This window comes from Podarcis raffonei, chromosome 16, assembly GCF_027172205.1.
Source record: "Podarcis raffonei isolate rPodRaf1 chromosome 16, rPodRaf1.pri, whole genome shotgun sequence".
In the NCBI taxonomy this organism is placed as follows: Eukaryota; Metazoa; Chordata; class Lepidosauria; order Squamata; family Lacertidae; genus Podarcis; species Podarcis raffonei.
The window spans coordinates 36,491,131-36,513,886 of record NC_070617.1 but is presented as its reverse complement, the minus strand read 5'-3'; the positions used below and the strand labels follow the sequence as shown (position 1 = coordinate 36,513,886).

Here is a 22,756-nt window from a genome sequence, read left to right as displayed (position 1 = left end):
TATATTTTGTCCACCTAACAACCCTGCGAGGTAGGGTCAGAGCTTCATAGCCAAGTGGGGGGTGCAACCCAATTAACCTAACTTGCTTCAGCTGAGTAAATACAATTCAGACACAATGAATAAACGTTTTTAACACGAGAGCTCGCTGGATCAGGCCAATGGCCCATCTAGTCCAGCATCCTGTTCTCACAAGGGTCAACAGGATGCCTGTGAGGAACCTACAAGATGGATTTGAGGACAAGAGGACTCTCTCCCTCCTGCTACAGCCAATGATATTCAGGTGCGTTGTTGCCTCAGATCGTGGAGACACAGCAGAGCCATTGTGCTTAACACTCACCGACAGCCCTCTCCTCCATAAATTTGTCTAATCCTCTTTTTTTTTTTTTAATAAATATTTATTGGTATTTTCAAGAAACATATAACAATCAAAAACAAAAAATAAACAAAATAAAAACAACACAAAAATACATAAAATTCAAGACTTAACAACAATAAAAAAAAACACATAAAGTTTCAGATACTTATTTTCCTTAACCTTATTTCTCAGACCTCCTCACACCTCCCCTTCTTGTATTCCAATTTAAATTGTCAATTCAGCAAATCCTTAACTTATTTCTCCACTTTAACTTGAACATTTGTTCTAACATACTGTTATTTTACTTTTCTTCTTTCTTCCATTTCCTCAATTTATTTTTACCAACCTTATTTCTATTTAATTTAAAAAACCAATTTTACCTTATCCAAATTTACACATCAATACTTATACCTCATTAATTATTCTTAAACCTTTTTCCTAAAGTCGACCAAAATTTCCCTTCCACGATTTTCCCAATTTCCATACAACTAGCAAAATATAAAAAACAAAGCAGATTATATTTATGTACCCTTTGGATTCCCAACCTCCACCCACCCTTTTCCCGGTTCCAGTCCCCAACCAATATCCATCAGTCTTTATGTTATTTAGCCTGGAGATCTCACGTCCGAGGCCCTTATATCTCTCTCAGTTCCTTTCTGCCGGTCTCTTTGATAGTCCTTGATATTAAACGCCAAGTCTCGGAGAGGCTCCGGCCCAACAGGATCCATATTGCTTCCAGCCAGACCTCCGTACTTAAAAACAAAGCCTATGGGGTACTCCAACTCTTGTTTCATATTTCTTTCAAATCCACATATCCCCAAAGCTCCAACTTTCACCTTCAGCAAATTTGTAATCCTCAGGTCTTCAGATCTCCTCCAAAGGATATCTCTCCATTTTTCAGACTCCCATTCAGGCCAGGCTTTCCACATCAAATTTTTATTATCCTTTTTTGTCATCATGTCAGGCCTCATATTGCAACTCTCCTTTGACTTCTGCAGAATTCCAGCTCCTCCTTCATTTTCTTCTAAAGCAACATATTGCTCCATCTTATCAAAACTTTCAGTTTCATTTATTTGTTCAGTTGAATGGGCTTCCTGTTTCAAGTCCTTATCAGGATCAAAACTGTTATTTACTGTCAAGCGTAGTACTGAAACCTCTGTAGACAAAGCATTGTATTCATCTTGTAACTTTCCCAGGAGAACAAATGCTCTGTCCAATTCTACTTGAATTTTCCATCCTCCAGCCATTTTTGTAATGTAATGTCACTAAGACCCCTCTAGGGGGATTTTAGTTCCTTAATATTCCTTTCAGCTCAAAACCAAAAGTCCAGTTATTTTGTATCAGCCCTCCTTATTTTCAGCAAGTTATAACAAATAAACCAGCAGAAGCAACAGAAACAAAGTTCTCTTTTTCCAGCTGACAACTAGCTGACTGACAGCTAACTTGACAGCTGTCAAACTCTTCAATACAGCAGGCTTTCTCACGGGACGTTCCCGGGTCTAGGGGGGGGGGGTGAAATTTCAGCTCCCAAAATTCTTTTGTCCTCCAGTAAATCTTCTTATAATGTCAGAACCGTGAAGTCAAGATCTTATATTAAAAAGCAAAAAACAGATTCTCTCGACCTTAGCTGACCGGTCCTTTGCTTTAGATTGTTTACAAAGGGGGGGGGGTGGACTTCCTTTTTAACCCCTCCCCGCTCGTTCCAGATCCAAAAATTTTTTTTTAAAGTTCCAATCTCCGTATTACTCACGGGTTGATGTTTTAAAGTCCAATCGATCCAAAGAAGAAATTGGCGCTCTCTGTTAATGGCTTGCGGCTTCACTCTGTAGACGAGGGAGTACTCTCAGCACCGTGCCTCACCCCGTCCCCGTTCCGAAGCCTTTAAAAAGGCTCCTTCACGGATTGGGGGGGCGCAAATGGTGCCCGCCGAGTCTCTGTGTTCACAGGCTTTCGCGCCTGTGATTTTAAGGGTCTCCGCTTCGCCGCAGCGGCCAGACCCAGACTCTACGGAGCCGATTCCCTCCGGAGCTCGGAGGGAATCCGCCATTAAACAATGGCGCCAACCCGGAAGTCCTAATCCTCTTTTAAAGCCATCCACTTTGGTGGTCATCGCTGCCTCCTGGGGCAGATAGTTCCAGAGTTTAACTATGCGCCACGTGAAGAAGTCTTTTCTGTCCTGAATTTCCCAAAGTTCAACTTCATTGTTGTCCACAAGTCCCAGCGTTAAGAGGGAGAAAATCTTTTCTCCATCCACTTTCTCCATGCCATCCGCAAGTTTATGAACTTCTACCCTCTCGCCTTTTCCTCACCTTCCCTCTAAACCAGCGGTTCTCAACCTGTGGGTCCCCAGATGTTGTTGGACTACAACTCCCACCATCCCTGACCACTGGTCATGCTGGCTAGGAATGATGGGAGTTGTAGTCCAACAACATCTGGGGACCCACAGGTTGAGAAACACTGCTCTAAACTAAAATGTCCCAAACTCCGCAGCTTTTCTTCATAGGGGCATCACTTCACCCCCTTGATCATTTCTGAACCTTTGCCAACTCTACAGTATCCTTTCACAGGTGAGGAAACCAGAACTGTACGCTGTATTCCAAATGCAGTCACACCACAGATTTATACACTGGTACCTCAGGTTACATACACTTCAGGTTACAGACTCCGCTAACCCAGAAATAGTACCTCGGGTTAAGAACTTTGCTTCAGGATGAGAACAGAAATCGTGCTCCAGCAGTGCGGCAGCAGTGGGAGGCCCCATTAGCTAAAGTGGTGCTTCAGGTTAAGTACAGTTTCAGGTTAAGAACGCACCTCCAGAATGTATTAAGTACTTAACCCAAGGTACCACTGTATAACAGCATTATGATACTGGCAGTTTTATTTTCACTTCCTTTCCCCAATGATCCCTAGCATGGAATTTGATTTATTTTTTTAAAGTTGCTGCAGACTGCAAAGACTGACTTCTTCATGGATCCATCTATTATGACCCCAAGGTCTTGTTCCTGGTCCACCAGCTCATGAGCGTTTAGGTGAAATTAAGATTTTGTTTGTCCTGACATGCACCGCTTTACACTTTTTTACATTGAATTGCATTTACCACTTATTCATTCAGTTTGGAAAGGTATTTTTGTTTTTTTGGACCCTGAGCAATTTAGTGTCGTCAGCAAACTTGGCCCCTTCCTCACTGCTCACTCCAAACTCTTTAGAGCGTTTATGAAAACCTTTACGAACTTTTGCATGCAGAATGTCCCGTGTTGAATCCCTGGGGTCTCCGGAAAGGGCTGGGAAAAACTCCTGGCTGATACCCTGGAGAGCTGCTGCCAGTCTGTGTGGACAATACTGCGCTAGATTTCTCCATGGTCTGACTCTGTGTTCCTATAAGAAGCTAGGCAAGTGAGCTGGCACCCTGGATCTGCTTCTTCTTCACAGTTCTTCACAGAGAACAGAGAACGGATGCAGATCTGCTTGCCTTACAAGAGGATTAGCTGAACTAAGCAACCACAACTTAAATTATGTTTTCTCACATGCAGAAAATACTGTAAGCACACACAAAAACAGCCAGGAAAAGAAGCACATTTTTTGGGAAATTCCAGTTTCCTGCACCACAGGATTCTGGAGTTATTGTATTCTCGTTTTATTAACCAGAATTACACAAATCCGTCCCTCGTCCCATGTGGATTAGCTTGCAGCTACTGATGCAAACAGACATAATTTGGAATAAAGGCCATCTTATTATGGCTAGCAGAACACACACACACCCGGTACAAAGTCAAAGCAGAGCATCAACAGATGCTGGCGACCTGTATTATCTGGCGGGAGAAAAAAACCCCGAAATCCAGCGCTTGCTGGTTTTATGCAAATGCTGGACTACAGCGATTTTGCAAAAGCAAGAGATAAATCCCTTTTGATTCCTATGAATACTAAAACCCACACAAAAATGAGGTTTGCAAGCTGTACAGCATGATTCAGAAGTCACTGGATAAAGTACCACAACCCTAAACCTGCTTACTGCGAGTAAAGCCCAATTGAATTCAATAGTACATACTTCTGAGGAGACAGCCTCAAAGGAGTGTGTCTGCCCAGCACAGAAGACCATCGGCTGTGGGCCTTGTGGGACCTGCCCCCTGCCTCTTCTACCTGGCTTCAGGTGTGGCTCTACAGATTCATTGATTTACTGCAGCCTTGGAAGCTGAGGCGGCCAGAAGATCTTTGGGTTAGGGTATGCTGCTTTCAGTTGCTGTTATGGCCCCAGCTATTTGGAATGCTTTAAAATGCTTCTAATGCGCCAGAGTGGTGCATGCTCTAGTTATCTCCCGCTTGGACTACTGCAATGCACTCTATGTGGGGCTACCTTTGAAGGTGACCCGGAAACTGCAATTAATCCAGAATGCGGCAGTTAGACTGGTGACTGGGAGTGGCCGCCGAGACCACATAACACTGGTCCTGAGAGATCTGCATTGGCTCCCAGTACGTTTCCGAGCACAATTCAAAGTGTTGGTGCCGACCTTTAAAGCCCTAAACGGCCTTGGTCCTGTATACCTGAAGGAGCATCTCCACCCCCATCATTCTGCCCGGACACTGAGGTCCAGCACCAAGGGTCTTCTGGCAGTTCCCTCATTGCGAGAAGTGTGGTTACAAGGAACCAGACAGAGGGCCTTCTTGGTAGTGGCGCCCGCCCTGTGGAACACCCTCCCATCAGATGTCAAGGAAATAAGCAGCTATCTTATTTTTAAAAGACATCTGAAGGCATTCCTGTTTAGGGAAGTTATTATATTTAATGCTGTATTGTTTTTAACACTTGATTGGGAGCCGCCCAGAGTGGCTGGGGAAACTCAGCCAGATGGGCGGGGTATAAATAATAAGAACAACAAAATCAACAACAACAACAACAAATTATTTTTAACTTGTTTGCGTTCAAATAAGGGCTCTTGGTGTTCCTGGGAGAAGAAGAGAGCAGGGGGTCCCCCAATCTCAGTGGTTTGGGGTGGGGGGAGGTGTGGCATGTGAGATGGGGCAGACTGGACAAGGGGCACGGGGCACAGGCAGTTAGTGACTATGCCGTGTGCCAGCTCATCCTGCAAGCTGGGAAATTGCAGTTGTCCTGTCAGCCAGCCCTCAGGTCTGTGACTGCTGTTGTTGAATGTCAGGTCGGCCTCAGAATAAGATCTTCCTCACCCATTATGGATGAGGAAGCTGATCTGGGCAGGAAGAGGGTGATCTGTCAGTGGGCAACATTGACATCAGTCCCTTGTCATGGTCACATCATGAGAACGGGCCTTTTCTGCATTGCTTCCCTGTTTGGGGGCTGTTCTCCCCAGAAAAGTTCAGCTGGCGTCTTCATGATACAACTTTAGGCGCCAGGAGAAACTGCTCCTCTTTAGCCAGGCTGATTGACATTTGATGATCTTTTAAAATGTGTTGTGGAAGCGGGGATTGCTGGGCTGTTTTGGTTTTTATTGTGCATTTTCTGTTTTTTTTAATTGTAATTTTATGTTGCAAACTGCCCTGAGATCTACAGGTATAGTGCAGTATACAAATCTAATTAACTAACTACCTAATTAATTAAGTAATTAATAACAGACATGGTTAGAATTGCACTGTTAATCACTTTTTGTTTTGTTTCCAGTGGTGAGCTGCCTTATCACGAACCGGAAGACCCGGTTACAGTATCCTGGCGCATATATATTTGCAGTGTGAGGCAGGAGCGGTGAACCTCTGTCCCTCTAGGTGGTCTACAATTCCCATCATCCCAACCAACCGTCAGAGATGATGGAGACTGGAGTCCAACAACATCTGGGGGGTGGGCGCAGGTTCCCGATTCCTGACGTAAAGAATGTCTCCACTTTCATCCTTTTAATAAAAATTAAAATAAAGCCAAAACCAAATCGCCATGCTGCAGATATCAACTACAGGAGGAAAACCAGCCTCCTTCAACATTGGTGCTGTGCTTCAAGAATAAAGAGGAAGCGGAGGCGAATTGCGTTCCACATTTCTATGCAGCTGGGGCGATGTCTGAAAAGGGCAGTTCCCTTTCCCCCTCTTCAAATTTTATGCCAGTCATGTGAAGCAGGAAACACTGCTTGCTCACTGGTAACATGTGCCGATCTGTGGCCACCACCTGGCAGCAGCAGGGGCAAATGGAGGCGGAGGAAGAGGAAGTGGAAAACCAGTAGCCCCGAACTGGAGAACAAGCAGGCAGCCTCCTCTGGCTTCTGAGATCGGCCAAGGGACTCCTAGGAGGCTGCCGCTGCTGCCTCAAGGCAATGGGGGAACCAACCTGAGCCTATCCATCAGCTAGAGGAGATCTAGGGAGCCTTGATACCACCCGATCCTTTCCTGAATCTCTGGCTCCAACATCCAGTTGTCCTGGAACTGCAGGAACAAAGCGTCACTCTGCCCCCTCCATCAGCCGAAGGAGCGAGAGGGACCCAGTGCTGCACAGACAAGAGAGCAATGACACTAGTCATGCAATAGCTATGTTCTACCTCCAGGGTTGGAGGTACTATGCCTCTGAACACCAGTTGCTGAAAACCACAGGTAGGCAGAGTGCTGTTGCATGGGGACATCTGGTTGGCCACTGTGAGAAAAGGATGCTGGTCAAGCTGGGCCACATGGCTCCTGCTTTCATTATTATCTATTAAAACTGTTGGGTCACTTCATCTTGCCCAGGGCAACCCACAGGAACTTGTTGTTTAGTCATGTCCGACTCTTCTTGACCCCATGGACCAGAGCACACCAGGTACTCCTGTCTTCCACTGCCTCCCGCAGTTTGGTCAAACTCATGTTACTAGCTTCGAGAACACTGTCCAACCATCTCGTCCTCTGTCGTCCCCTTCTCCTTGTGCCCTCCATCTTTCCCAACATCAGGGTCTTTTCTAGGGAGTCTTCTCTTCTCATGAGGTGGCCAAAGTATTGGAGCCTCAGCTTCAGGATCTGTCCTTCTAGTGAGCACTCAGGGCTGATTTCCTTAAGAATAGATAGGTTTGATCTTCTTGCAGTCCATGGGACTCTCAAGAGTCTCCTCCAGCACCATAATTCAAAAGCATCAATTCTTCGGCCATCAGCCTTCTTTATGGTCCAGCTCTCACTTCCATACATCACTACTTTGAAAACCATAGCTTACAGCCCATCATACAGGCAACAAACCCCACGTAGATACATTAAAACCAAGAGGAAAGAGAAATATTTTAAAAACATCACACCCACTTCCAGAAGGCCATAGAGCAGGCTTCCTCAACCTTGGCCCTCCAGATGTTTTTGGCCTACAACTCCCATGATCCCTAGCTAGCAGGGCCAGTGATTAGGGATGCTGGGAATTGTAGTCTCAAAACATCTGGAGGGCCAAGGATTTATATTTTTCTGTTTTCTCTTTTATGCTGGTTTTAACATATGCATTTGTTTGCTTGTATACTGTAAGTCACTTTGCATTATCTCGTTGTTGTTTAAAAACGCCCAGATAATAATAATGTTTCTGCCATTTGTTGAAAGTTTTTCTTTTCTCTCCATGCCTTCCTGAATTCAGCTGCAATCCTAACTATGTCTACTCAGCAGTAAGCCCTATTGTATTCAATGGGGCTTGCTCCCAGGTAAATGGGGTTAGGACTGCAGCCTTAATCTATTTTCTTTCTGCAGTTCTTAATTCTTGCTGGATTTTAATTTTTAATGCTGTTTTATGATCTGGTATCATGCTTTACATTCTATTTCTGGGCTCTGCTTGGGTATTCAGCAAATGTAGAGCCACTGAGAAATTCTGAAATGAAATGAACAAATTAATTCTCTTTCCCTAGAAGTGAAGCAAACCCCAACAATGTCTTCTTTGTTGAATACTTTCCTTTCCTCACAAAGCCTAGTTTATTTTGTTTCTGTAGGGTTGTGGTTGTTGTTTTAAAAAAACTTCTGATGAGCGGTGTAGTCAATGGAAAGTTGGACTTCAGCTTGCAGAAGCCCGAATTCGAATCCCTGTCCAGGCACTAAGTTCCCTGCGCATTCACACCCACCCAGTATTTGCTGCCTTGCCTCCTACGGAGGGATAAAAAAATATGTCCATGATAATAATTTCACCTGACACGCTACATCCTCTTTCCTCTTTCTTCCTTTCTTTTTTGGTTGTTCGAAGTAGCAATGTGCTAAGTTTCAAGATACGATCGAAGGCGCTTCTTTACCATTTAAAGTTTGGGATTAAATTTTTGCCGTAATTGTTTTAAAAGGCTGCAAACGGAGTTGATTTTCCAGCTGAGTAGTCTTAAATACTGCTGCTAAGAATTTACAATGTAAGCCACGAAAGTAAGCACCGCCAACGTTCATTAAATCTAATCAGTCGCGTTCTCGCACAATTTATAAGATATTCTGAAATAATCGAAAGCCTCTAATAGGCGTTGCAAATTGCATCGGGGAGGGCGGGCGCTCAGGGGACGTGGTGGCTGGGTGGGGTGGGTGGGGAAGGCAAAGGTGGCACCGCTGGATTTCGCCTGAATAGAAGAACCCGAAAGAAGCTGCTGCCCCGCGAGAAAACATGTGCTACCGGATTGTTTGCCCAATCCATAAGCAGCCCAAATGATGTCGTGCTGGACTAGCACCCGGGGGAAAATGAGGCGGGATAAAATAATTTTGTTTGCTGAAGTTATACGGACCTCAGAAAGTTGTGTTGCCTAGGTACATGGAATTGACTAAAATTAAAAGCACAAATTTCTTGTAGCAGAGGGATAAAAGAAATAAAAGAAACCCCCAAAAGATAAAAGTTCAAACGACTTTGCAGCAGGAACTTGGCTTGCCCACATATCAAAACGACCTTGTCCCTAATAAGGTAACTACCTCTTCTCATTGAGAGAGAAGCCTTAATGGCCCTATAAAGTGTCCCTCGCTCTGATATACTGGGAGGATTACAAGCCCTCAAGATTAATTTATTTAAGACTATAACGCTTTATCAATACGTTCCTTGTGGTGGGTACCAGGTGAAGGCATGAGCAGTCTATGAAGCACTGCGGAAAGGTGCTGAGCATGTGGAAATTATTCTCAGTAAGTAGATCATTTACACATCCTACAAAGGCATCATTGTTTTCTTCTTGACTAAGTTGCAGAATTAGAGAAGATTAAGGCACAGGACTGGTGAAACAAATACAGTGACACAGGTGTTGCTAGGGGTCTATGTATGGGCCCAAAATATTCCTGGGTGGGCAAAGAATTTGGGAGGAACCAAACTGGGGGGGGGGTGTGATCTTGGTTACTGGGTAGGTAGATGTTAACTTTTCTTGGAAGGGGAAATAAATGTTAACATGACTTTATCTGGAGATGATCTGAGTAATGGATAGGAGTAACGGAAGAGGAATTGAAATGATTTGGAGCAGGATCTCCAAAGAGATCAAAGAAAGGACTTCTTTACATGGGATTTGAAGTGATGGACACCAACTTGGACGGTTTCAAAACAGAATTAGATAAATTCATGGAGGAATAAGGCTCTCAGTGATTTACCAGCCAGTGTTGGGAGGAAGAAGCTGCTGCTGGGAACCCTAAGTGGGGAAAACACTCTTGCGCTTGTGGGATTCCCAGAGGCATCTGGTCAGAAACCAAGACACAAAGTGTTGAACTTGATAGGCTTTTGGTCTGATGCTGGTGTAATGTATCACATCTTTTAATCCCATTTTCTAGATGTTCCGGGCAGCCGCCAAATGACTGTTCAACCAGCAGCACTCTCACCCGTCCCTCCCCTCTCTCACCTGCAGCAAACGCAGAGCACATCACAAAGAACATGCCGACGGCAATCCTCTTCAGCGACGACGGGAGCAGGCCGTGCCTCTTCAAGATGGGGTCGACCACTTTGTCCTTCAAAGGTATTAATATGAGGATAAGCACCGCGTCAAACATGGTCAGCCAAGCTGCAGGGAACTGGGGGAGAAAGGGGAGGAGAGAGAGAGATGGAACAAAGTTGTAAGAGCATGAGGAGAGCCCGGACTGCTGGATCAGGCCAGAAGGCCCATCTAAACAACTACCTGACATTTAGAAGACATCTGAAGGCAGCCCTGTTCAGGGAAGTTTTTAATGTGTGATATTTTAATGTATTTTTAATCTTTGTTGGAAGCCACCAGAGTGGCTGGGGAAACCCAGCCAGATGGGCAGGGTACAAATAATAAGTTGTTGTTGTTCTGGTTATCTCTCGCTTGGACTGCTGCAATGCACTCCATGTGTGGCTACCTTTGAAGGTGACCCGGAAACTACAACTAATCCAGAATGCGGCAGCTAGACTGGTGACTGGGAGCGGCCGCCGAGACCATATAACACCGGGTCTTGAAAGACCTACATTGGCTCCCAGTACGTTTCCAAGCACAATTCAATGTTGATGCTGACCTTTAAAGCCCTAAACGGCCTCGGTCCAGTATACCTGAAGGAGCGTCTCCACCTCCATTGTTCTGCCCGGACACTGAGGTCCAGCGCCGAGGGCCTTCTGGCGCTTCCCTCATTGCGAGTAGTTAAGTTACAGGGAACCAGGCAGAGGGCCTTCTTGGTAGTGGCGCCCGCCCTGTGGAACGCCCTCCCACCAGGTGTCAAAGAGAAAAATAACTACCAAACTTTTAGAAGACATCTAAAGGCAGCCCTGTTTAGGGAAGCTTTTAATGTTTAATAGGTTATTGTATTTTAGTGTTTTGTTGGAAGCTGCCCAGAGTGGCTGGGGAAACCCAGCCAGATGGGCGGGGTATAAATAATAAATTATTATTATATTATTGTTGTTGTTATTACTATCACTATTATTATCATCTAGTCCTGCATCCTGATCTCACAGTGGCCAACCAGATGCCCAAAATGAGAAGACCACAAGCAGGGTCTGAACACAAGAGCATCTCTCCCCAATTTTGCTCCACATTCCACAGTAGAATGGAACCCAGGGAGGTTCTTCTGGCTCCGTCATTATATATCATTAGGTGCAAGGCAAGCCCCACCCCCTTTACCGGGTCTTTGGCTTTTATGTTCTTCTGTTTATGAGAGGGTGGGATGTTTTAACCAGCTTTAAAAAAAATGAACTGCCTTTTTGATTTTGCTCTGCTTTCCTTTTTCATTGGTTTTAATGCATCTGTCTGTAAGGTGCTTTGAGTTACTTTGCTAAAAGAAAAAGGATAAATTTAATGAAATAATAATAATAATAATAATAATAATAATAGTACTAATAACTCTGCCCACTTTCAATGGTTCTCCAAAAGGAAAAGGAGGATCCTGTGTGTGTGTGTGTGTGTGATCATTCTTAACAATCCCAGAGGGGATCATAATTTTAATGATTCCAGGACCAGAAGTGATTCAGAATCAGTTTCTGGACAGCGATAGATCATAAGGAACATTATACATTATCGCTATCAATTTGAAGGGAGGGAGGACACACCCCTCTGTACAGTGGAACGAGGGGCATTAATTTTCATCGTTAAGATTTCACCGCTTGACTCAGCCTGGAATCTCGTTAACGGAACAGGACTGTCATGCAAGGGGCTGAGATTCCATTAAGCCCTATTAATCACCAGAACACCTGTCTGCAGAATTATGGATTACGCCACTCACATCTGATAAACAAAGCCCTGTAAATTATTGAAATCAACACACACAAAGATGGCTTTTAAACAGCCATCAGAGCTCATATTAATGGCGGGTGTGACAGGAAGCAGTCAGTTATGCATTCCCTGCTGATCCCCCCCTTGGCTTCAGAAACCACACGTTCCCCTACATGGTTTTGCTTAACCCTTTTCTCATTGCTAGAAAGTCTCCCCCCCCCCCAAAGTGCCTAAGGGTTTTGGATCTTGCACTGCTGTTATCACCATCATTTATCCCAAGAATAGGAACCTGTGTCCTTCCCAGATGTTGATGGACTCCAGCTCCCATCGTCCAAGCTGGCTGGAGATGATGGGAGTTGGGAATCCAACAACCTCCAGAGGGCTGCAGGTTCTCCGCCTCTGAGTTAAAGGAGCATCTTGCTTGACAGAGCCTGCTGCTGGAAATCTACCGTAATTTTTGCTCTATAAGACTCACTTTTTCCCTCCTGAAAAGTAAGGGGAAATGTGTGTGCGTCTTATGGAGCGAATGCAGGCTGCACAGCTATCCCAGAAGCCAGAAAAGCAAGAGGAATTGCTGCTTTCACCGCGTAGCGATCCCTCTTGCTGTTGTGGCTTCTGAGATTCAGATGTTTTTTCTTGTTTTCCTCCTCCAAAAACTAGGTGCGTCTTGTGGTCTGGTGCCTCTTATACAGCGAAAAATACGGTGCTTTAATACAGAACAACAAACCCCTGTGTTGCAAACTTCAACACAACAAACAACACAAGCAAAACGAAGACCAGTATACTAGATAGCACCTTAGTTCTTATTGCATAATATACATGATTTAGTACAACAAAAACAAAATGTGTTCACTTATAAATTCTCTAATATATTTGAAAACAAATGAACACATGTCTGTCAGTCTTTGAAAGTCCGTAAAAGTATAATAAGTCTATGGTTGAAACAAAGTGATAGATGCTATCCTGTGGGCTGAGCAGTAAAACTTTTTAGGCGTTCATGGTGCCGAAGTAGTAAGTGAATAACAACGTAGGACAGTGATCCCGGATAATCTGACTGTTTCGCTGGAATCTTCTTCAGCACAACCCATAGATTAGAAAAATGCACAAGGGGCAGTGGTCATGAGGATACAGTCAGATTATCCACAGACGTGTGTTCATTTGTTTTCAAATATATTAGGAAATCTACTTTAAAACACAAGAGCAAATGCACATTTGCACCAGCTCTTTGCGCCATGAGAAACTCTGGGAACATGAAAAGAAAAGCAGGCAGATGGGTCTGAGCACAACATCTCAAGTGGATTACAGTGGTGCCCCGCAAGACGAATGCCTTGCAAGACGGAAAACTCACTAGACGAAAGGGTTTTCCGTTTTATGAGCTGCTTCGCAAGACGAATTTCCCTATGGGCTTGCTTCGCAAGACGAAAACGTCTTGCAAGTTTGTTTCCTTTTTCTTAACACCGTTAATACAGTTGCGACTTGACTTCGAGGAGCAACTCATAGAACGCAGTGTACATAGTAGCCTTTTTTGAGGTTTTTAAAGACTTTGGTGATTTTTGAAGCTTTTCCAAAACTTCTTTTGCAGCCATTTGGTAAGTTAAGCTTTTAAAACTTTTTGGGGGGTTTTGGATTTTGGGTTGGGGTGTTTGGAATTCAAGGACTTGGTTTGGGGAGGGGTTTGCAAGAATCTGGAAGCTTGTGTGTTTTTTTCCTGCATTTTTATGATTTTCTGTGACCATTGGGCCACTCTGCTGTTTTTTTAAAAAAAATCTGGATTTGAATTTCTGTGTGCTGGGTGGGTGGGGGAACAGTTGGGGAGGGGTTTGCAAGAATCTGGAAGCTTGTGTTTTCCCCCCTGCATTTTTATGATTTTCTGTGACCATTGGGCCACTCTGCTGTTTTTTTAAAAAAATTCTGGGTTTGAATTTTGAAATGCTCTTTACAGTATGTGTTACTTTAAAGAGCACTTAATAAACTCTTGTTGTACCAAATTTGGCTTTGTTTGGACTTTTTTTGACCATAGGAACGCATTAATTGATTTTCAATGCATTCCTATGGGATTTCGTGCTTCGCAAGACGAAAAATTCGCTAGACGAAAAAATTCGCGGAACGAATTAATTTCGTCTTGCGAGGCACCACTGTACTGTTTATTAACTTATTAATCATATGTATACGCTGCTTTCCCTCAAACAAGCTCAATGTGGCATGCACATATTTTCTCACACCCAAGAGAATCTTACTGCCTAGATCAGAACCCAGGAACCTGCAGTTCTACTAAGAACTCCTTGCTCCTTTTCACATGTATTACTGGCGCTCTAAGGAACATGAAACAAAACCCCAAAGGAGATCAGTCATGTCTGAAGTCTGCCCTAGTTCATAAAAGCTGATGCCACAGTGAAGCTGCCCCTGTCTGCGGTGTCAAAAGATTCTGAATTTGCATTCAGATCAAACCACCAAAACTTAAAATTTAATTGAGGCAGAACGAAATAGCACGTTGCATTTCACTTTATGCGTATCTGACAGATTTTGACAGTCACACCTTGCATGTTAAAAAACAAAACAAAATGCAAAACATTTCCCCAACTTTCATTATTAAGAACCCTAGGGCTATTTTGACAAAATGTGAGAAAGAAATGCCATTTAAATTATCAATCAGAATGCTGGGATTATTGCTCCATCATCCAGGTGCTGAATTCTGAACGATTTGAGTAAACACCTCAATTTTTTGAATGAAGCACATTAAAGGCCAGAGATCCGGCCATTTTGGAAGACTGGCATTTGAAAGCACTTTCATGTTACTGCTTCTTTTTTTAGAACAACAACAACCCACTAGTATAGTCTTTGCTGTTGGCTTTGAACATTTCGAGTTATACTACCCAACAGAGAAAGCTTGAGGAAAGAGTACATTTTTTGACTTGTGCATGAGAAAAAATAGTTTATATTTTTTTAAAAAAACCAAACAAACCAAGGGGTGGAGCCAAACTGGCCCAATGAGGCTTCAGAATGTTGGTTGGGCACAGATTACTAGTTGACCATTTTTTTGGGGGGGTGGACAAAAAACAGGATGGGGGATGGAAAGGAGTATTCTAGAAAATGGCCATTGCTGGCTGGCATCCTTAATTGGAGCAGTATTTTGTTGTACGCCTGATTTGTACCTGATTAATTATTGATTGTTCAACCCTGGGGTGGGTAACCTAAGGACCAGGGGCTGAATGTAGCCCTCAAAACATTGCTCTCTGGCCCTTGGAGTTATTTACAGCCACATTCCTCCATCCCAGGCTAGACCCCTCACCACCGCTGAGTGTTTTGCCTACCTGAAATGTGTCCTTGAAATTCTGATAATGCCTCCTGGTTTTCTATATGGGGGATAGGGAGGGGCTGCAAGTGTGTGTAGGAACTAGCCTACCACATTAAAGTAAAAATCATATTCATTGCTTGGCCCACTTTTGTCTCTGGTCCTGCCCACCACTTGTATGCAACCCCCCCTCCCAGGATGTCCAGAAGGAAATGTGTCTCTCAGGCTGAAAAACAGTCCCCACTCCTGTTCGACCTCCTAGCATCCAAGGCCCCGAACATGGTATCAGATGCTCAGTATGCAAGTTCTTGCAGAGGTTGATCTCTATAGCTAGGAAACAGCCAGGCAGCCCGAGCTGAAAAGGCCAGGATTGGGAAAGTGGGAAATCGGCAACACAAGTGATGAGGGAAAGCCAAGGGTCTAGTCCTTAATCTTGAGAAGAGGCAGGAGACAGCTGAGTAGGCAAAAGGCATAGAGCAAATAAGTTGGAAGGCCTCCTGTGCCAGATTCATAAAGACACATTTCAAGGCTGATGGGAACTCACATAAATTCCCTCTTCCTGCCTGGCCTCTCCTCCACACCTGTGAGCTAGAAAGTGCCTTTTCCTGTGTCAGAACTTTGGTCCCTCTAGTTCAGTCCTGTCCACACTGATGGGCAGGGTTACAGGCAAGGCTCTCTCCTAGCCCAACCTAGAGATACGAGGGGACTGAATTTGGGACCTTCTGGATGCAAACCAGATGTTCTACCACTGAGCCACGTCCCTTCCTCAAAAGAGCTTTTGTCCAAGGACCATGTCACTTTTGGGCTCCATCTGGCAGGCAGCAAACTGCAGCACTAACCGACCCCTTGCACAGAAGTCCAAGGAAGCAGAGAGATTAGAAATTCATTTTCCCCAAGGCTGCAAACTCATTAAAGTCACATAACGCAACATCTGCACCGGCCCACAGCATTCTGCAAAACATGATTTATGGCAGCATGGAAGTATTGTGGGAGCACCACAGGTTAAGTCGCATGTACAGAGGGCATGTACACAATGTCTTTTATAATAATAAAGATATCTATGCACACGCAAACACACACGGGCTGCGTTTCAGCCTCTGAACCTCACCCTTCTTGAAATGCCCTGAGGCAATGGTAGCCGTTCTGCCCTTCATTAAAATTGCTACTGACAAGACAATAGCACAGGCCGACTGGAACCTGAAAAGGCTGCCCACTTCACACAGCCCAGCAACCACCGGGAAAGTTCGATCCACAGAGGTACAAAGGCTTCCGATTTAAACCTGAAAACCTTGCCAGGGCCGTCTACTTAAAAGCCCGTGTGGATTCTTACGACGGTGATTAAATAGTCCGCTTCAGAAAATGTAGGCTGCAGCACCAGAAATTCTGGAAAGGCAAGGCACCCTATGGAACCCAGTGCTTCAGCAGTACAGAGGAGTTGCTCTTATAATAATGATGATGATGATGATGTAGAGAATACGTTTTGCTCTTGCAGAGGAGGTTTCGAATGAGGGTCACTAGTAGTGCACAGGTTCCCCAGATGTTCTCGAGTTCCAACTCCCTTCAGCCCCAGCCAGCATGCTCAATGGTCAGGGACGAAGGCAGCTGTAGTCCAGCAACATCTGGCAGGCCATAGGTTCCTCTCCCCTCCTTTAGTAGCAAAAACTCTGGCGCTGTACCTCCCACACCATGACAGCCAGAACCCGTCATGGAAATGGAAACCCCTGTCTATTTGGTCCTGAAAGAATCAGGTGTGACACCTTTCTCAGGGGTGGGGAGAGCACAATGCTAGGAGTTTGGTGGGTTGATGCAACTGCTTACATGAATTTGGAAGTACCTACCAGGTTTAAAGGGATGCAGGTGACGCTGTGGGTTAAACCACAGAGCCTAGGACTTGCCGATCAAAAGGTTGGCAGTTCGAATCCCCGCAACGGGGTGAGCTCCCATTGCTTGGTCCCTGCTCCTGTCAACCTAGCAGTTCGAAAGCACGTCAAAGTGCAAGTAGATAAACAGGTACCACTCCAGCGGGAAGGTAAACAGCATTTCTGTGTGCTGCTCTGGTTCTCCAGAAGCGGCTTAGTCATGCTGGCCACATGACCCGGAAGCTGTACGCCGGCTCCCTCGGCCAATAAAGTGAGATGAGCACCGCAACCCCAAAGTCGGTCACGACTGGACCTAATGGTCAGGGGTCCCTTTACCTTTACCAGGTTTAAAACCAGTCCAATGAAGTAAAATAAAAAACCCATCTCGAATTTAAAGTCGAAATACAGGCCTACGGGTTTAGTGGGTTGATGCTGGTTGCAACATCAGGCTTAAAACGAGTCTTAAAAAAACACCAGCCACTCAGAATTCAAAGCTGAAATACAAGCCTGAAACTTACACACTCAGAACTTTATTTACAACTTTGGAAGTTTTGCCCACCCACCTTGAAGTTCAGTGGCTCCTTGAGATGCAGTTCTTCCAAATTGCTCGGAATTGCTGACATCTTAATATTAAGCAGGTTAGCTTTTTGGATCAAACGCCTCATTTATGAATACTGCATTAAAACCACCATACATTATGAATTTGGGTTATTAGGGTGATAGGGAGGTGAGCTGAACCATTTAGGAAGGGGGGACGAGCCTAGGACTAGGGGTCGCCCACAGAGACAGCAGTCCCCCCCTGGCCTTTCCAACTTCTGTGCCTTCCCAACAAAACTGATTAATCATTCAGCAACCTGCAGGAATGGTGTCATCAAAAGGGCATTACTAAACCTGAATGTGGGTACAAGGCTCCCTGTGTGTAACATGGGCACAATCCTGATGTGTGCCAGTGGAGTTTGAATTTCTACTTTATTAAAATGGGCACCACACATGCCAGTCCAGATATGTATACAGAGAGAGATATGCAGAGATAAGCGATAGAGGTAGAGATATATCTGGGAGAGAGCCTGAGGGAATGATTCTAGACAATCCCATGGAAGTCTGCCAGTGTCCATTTGCATGCATCCTGAAACCAAAAAGGAACATCCACTGAGCTTTATCCTCACAGAGCTACCATTCTCAGAGTTCCCCGGGGAGAGGCACTCTACGTGGGGCTACCTTTGAAGGTGACTCGTTAACTACAACTAATCCCAAATGCGGCAGCTAGGCTGATGACTGGGAATGGCCGTCGGGACCCATAACATCAGTCCTAAAGGATCTTCACTGGCTCCCAGTATGTTTCCGAGCGCAATTCAAAGTGTTGGTGCTGACCTTTAAAGCCCTGAACAGTCTCGGTCCAGTATACCTGAAGGAGCGTCTCCACCCCCATCGTTCTGCCTGGACACTGAGGTCCAGCTCCAAGGGCCTTCTGGCGGTTCCCTCCCTGTGAGAAGCCAAGTTACAGGGAACCAGGCAGAGGGCCTTCTTGGTAGTGGAACCCGCCCTGTGGAACGCCCTCCCATCAGAAGTCAAGGAAATAAACAACTATCTGACTTTTAGAAGACATCTGAAGGCAGTCCTGTTTTGGGAAGTTTTTAAGGACTGATGTTTTTATTATGTTTTTAGGTATGTTGTAAGCCGCCCAGAGTAGCTGGGGAAACCCAGGCAGATGGGTGGGGTATAAATATTATTATTAATTGTTAAATTACTCTGTTCATTCTAGCTCTGAGGGTGATAATGGTCTCCTAGCACTCTTAACAAACTGCACCCCTCGCCCAAGATTCTTTGGGGAAAGTCAGAGTGGTTATAATTCTGCTTTAAATGCATATTCCAGATGGGGCTTAATAGATAAGGATTCTTTAAAAGGTAGGATAATGTTCAATGGTACCATTTATTATTTTAACAGTATGCCTGAACACTCTCCCATGCTATTGAGGATCATTAAATTAGTGTTGTCTCTTATCTCTGCCTACAGTTACAACAAAGGAGGAGGAGGTCGCTGCAGAAGAGATTGCATCTTGGACCACTAAATGGCAGAGCCTGCTCCCCTTTCTGTTTTGATTCTTCGTTGAGCTCCCCACCCCCCAATCCCACCTGTATGCTATGAAACTATAACCCAGGAAGCCAAGCTGCAGGGAAACAGGGGTATCCACATGACCACTTACCGTATGGCTGTTTGAGGTGCTGTTTGAAAACTGGGGGATTCTCAAGTGCAGGCTTTGGAGGACATACGTTGTCTGCATCTGAAGTGAAAGAAAGGAAATTGTTTATATTCTGCTGGAGGTCAGAACATGTGCCCCCTCCCAGGTGTCGATGGACTGTACCAGGCATAGGCAAACTCCGGCCCTCCAGATATTTTTGGGACTACAATTCCCAACATCCCTGACCACTGGTCCTGTTAGCTAGGGATGATGGGAGTTGTAGTCCCAAAATATCTAGAGGGCCGGAGTTTGCCTAAGTCTGGACTATACCTCATCCACCATCCCTGACCATTGGCCATGATGGATAGAAGAGGAGGGCCCTGGAGTCTATGAACACCCAGAGTGCCACAGGCCCCCCATCCCTGACAAGGGTCCCATCAATGTACATGACTCTTTACAGAGTGCAGGGTCCCTGCCCCAAGCAGCTTACAGTCTATTGGCTGATGTCAACATGGGAAACAAATACTTGCTTGTCCCTAGAGACACACACTTTTTCTTCATGAAAGCGATTGATTTGCAAACAGATCCAGAAGTCGTTGGGCTTCCCTGCAATCTATTTTGTGCTCCTGTCTCTTTTTCTCCTTTTTTTAGACGCGGCAGCCATTTTGCGTCATGCCACACTCCAGCGGCAGCCATTTTATGACTGGCACCCAGGGCTCCATCTCAAAACGTCAGGGACTTTCGCCCTCTGCACTAACAGCCGAAGACTGTTTAGGTGGCAAATCTAGCCCCCTTACTGCTCTTGATATACAGGAACCAATAACTGAACTGGGCCCCGTTCACCAACCTGAAAATAGACCGTCCAGTAAGGTATGAGGGCCAGGAAGACTGGAATGATTTTGACCAGAGCTTTCACATCCTCAACTTTATCTTCCCTGAATGGCCCTCCATGGGATGATTTGGCCATCTCGAAGAGGCTTTGTTTGGGAGCTGGTTGATGAAGTACCCCTTGGGTGTCTCTACTTGAAAGAAGGAAGAAGGGAGATGGATCCAAAGGACTGCAACACAGCAAAACTGGAAATTTTGGGAAACCTGTATAGTATACTAGCAGCCCCATCCCCAGTGTTGCTTGGGAGTTCTAAGAAACAAACAAACAAAATCAGGGCAGTTTGAAAATCAGTGTTTACAACTATCATACAAAATTGGGTTTAAAATCAGTGCAGCTTTGAAAGGTCCAGTCCACCATCTTGGCTCAAAAACGGCATCCAAACACTCCCAAAGCCAAAGATGTTTTCTAAGTTTTCTCCAATATGGGTGCACAGCATCTAAAAACTCTCTCTCTCTCTCTCTCTCGACAGAGACTCTGCAGCAGCAGCCAGCTGAAGTTCTTCTCCATCCAGTGTTTGCAGAATATTCCTCTTAAACCTATTTATGCTACTGCTGCCTTTTCAATCTTCCAAAGTGTGCTTTATTGCATGGCTGCTAATTGCTCATTCTTCTCAACATTATGTATTATTATTTTTTTTACAAATTATTACTTTATGGGTCGTTAATCTGCCTTCAGTTATCTTACACATAGGCAGGACATTCCTTTCGATAACAAGCAAACACTCATGCTTATTTAATCGGGCAACTAAGCTCGCCTAAGATTTCTTTCCCTTGGAGAGAACAATGTGTGTGTGTGAATGTATCCGTATGAATCAGTTTCCCAACATCCTGTCACATTCTAGGGTAGGTTTGGCCCTCTGGCTGCTGCTGAACTACAACTCCCATCAGGTCCCAGGAAGGACAGACCCCAACCTAGCCTTAAGAGATCTCCACGTGGTCGCTACTGGACCCACGCCAGTCACAAAACGCACCTGGGGAATTTTGAACACTGCCTAGAAGGAGGAAATCCCAGCTACATACCTGTTGCTGGAGTATTCCTCAGGCCTCTTCCGGGAACAACACGAATAGGCCAGAATCTTAAACATGTCTGTGAAGGCGCTGCCGTCAGGGGGCTTTGTGATGAAGAAGCTCTGGCCACAGAGAAAGACGACGAAGGACACCCCGATGCAAACAGCTGGGATGATGTAGCCGATGACAAAACTCACGTTCTGCTGGATGTACGCGATGCCTCCCAAGGATACGATGGCCCCCAAGTTGATGCTCCAATAAAACCAGTTGAAAAACCTTCGTGTGGCTTCGGGGCCCCGGTCTTTGACCTGCACGAGAGTTTGTTGTTGTTCTTAAATCTCCTCCGTAAAAAAACAACCTACAAGTCAATAACTATTCGCCAAAACAAACGCCTAATCAAGAGCAATGCATTCCCATTCAGTTTTAACTGCATTCGTGATGCTTCTGAAAATCCAGGAGGGTCAGAGAAAGTGGTGGTTTTTTTGGGGGGGGACCAGCTGTGTTTGTTGGTTACTATGTTATGTAGGTTTGTGGTTTTATACAGGCAAGGCCCCATTTATACCCGTTCAACACGCGCTCAGTCATGCACATGCTTATTGCGCCGTCCCCGAAAGCAATCCCAAATCATCACAAAAAGGGGCGGAACGGGGTGCTTGCAGGCTTGTGACGGTGCTTCAAATATACGTGATTTCACTGAGCCGTGTGGGGCCTTGGGACGTAACCCCACACTAAATGGGGGTTGCCTGTCTTGTAAACCATCCTGTGATCTTCAAACGGCGGGCAGTATAGAAAATAACAAGCAAGTCAGTATTAACTTGGTGATGTTTCTAGGAACCCACCCAAGATTAAGAATCTAAGGATGCATTCAGACTTGGGGTTCACTGCCTTAGTTTTCCTGGTGATCACACTAGTACTGTTGCCAAGCTTTCTAATGTACCTTTTGCACTGCCTTAACTATTGCCTTATGAAACTGGAGCTTTCTGATTGATCTACAGAGCCACGGCACACTAAATTTCATCCACACCAATAAGGCACCACAGCAGATGTCATTGGACATGTCCCCTTCTCTTATGTCCATGTGTGCTTCTGTTCCCCATGAAAATAGGGGGAAGGAACTGCATGCCGGAAAATAAGTCCCCCAAATTCTGTCACATGCTGTGAGCCACCACAAAACGGCAGGAAAGTTACAGCACATGATTTTGCAGGGTTAACATGGGCGATGAGCTTCTGCTAGATTCCCAGAAGTGGATTTCACGATGTGTGAAAGATCACGTAAAACGTGGAAATGGTCAGGTAAGGAAATGTCAGGAATAAAAGTGCTGTCTGAATGCACCCTAAGAACAGCACGGCTTTTCTAATTGGGGTTATCTGCCACATCTGCCGAGAGATTAAAGTGCCATAACAGCAGGACTCCAGCAGATACCAAAGTCCTCTAAGCAGCCCCTTTCTAGTAGGGAATTGCTTCCGATGTTCAAAAGCACATATCTAGTGACTAGCTTGAAATCTACAGCTTGATGAGCCTGAGCACAAGGTTGTCAACCATGGGTGTTTTTTGTTTTCTGTCTAAGAACACCACCAATTGCTGGCTAGCTTTTAAACCAGGGGCTGGGAGCCTGTTGCCCTCCCAATGTGTTCGACTCCAGCCA

General features: G+C 45.0%; 1 protein-coding gene across 2 annotated transcripts in view; it reads right to left on the bottom strand.

The window, feature by feature from the left end:
* The window catches only part of SLC15A4 (solute carrier family 15 member 4), a 57,076-nt gene that overhangs the window by 18,193 nt on the left and 16,127 nt on the right, over positions 1-22,756 (bottom strand). Inside the window, exons 2-5 of one of the 2 annotated variants that reach the window (XM_053368346.1) lie at positions 21,123-21,418; positions 20,062-20,236; positions 19,239-19,316; positions 10,069-10,237 (exon numbers count right to left, since the gene is read on the bottom strand). In XM_053368346.1, coding sequence (XP_053224321.1) covers positions 10,069-10,237; positions 19,239-19,316; positions 20,062-20,236; positions 21,123-21,418 — 718 coding nt within the window. The remainder of the gene's footprint in view (positions 1-10,068; positions 10,238-19,238; positions 19,317-20,061; positions 20,237-21,122; positions 21,419-22,756) is intronic. The other variant, XM_053368347.1, reaches the window with a different exon arrangement.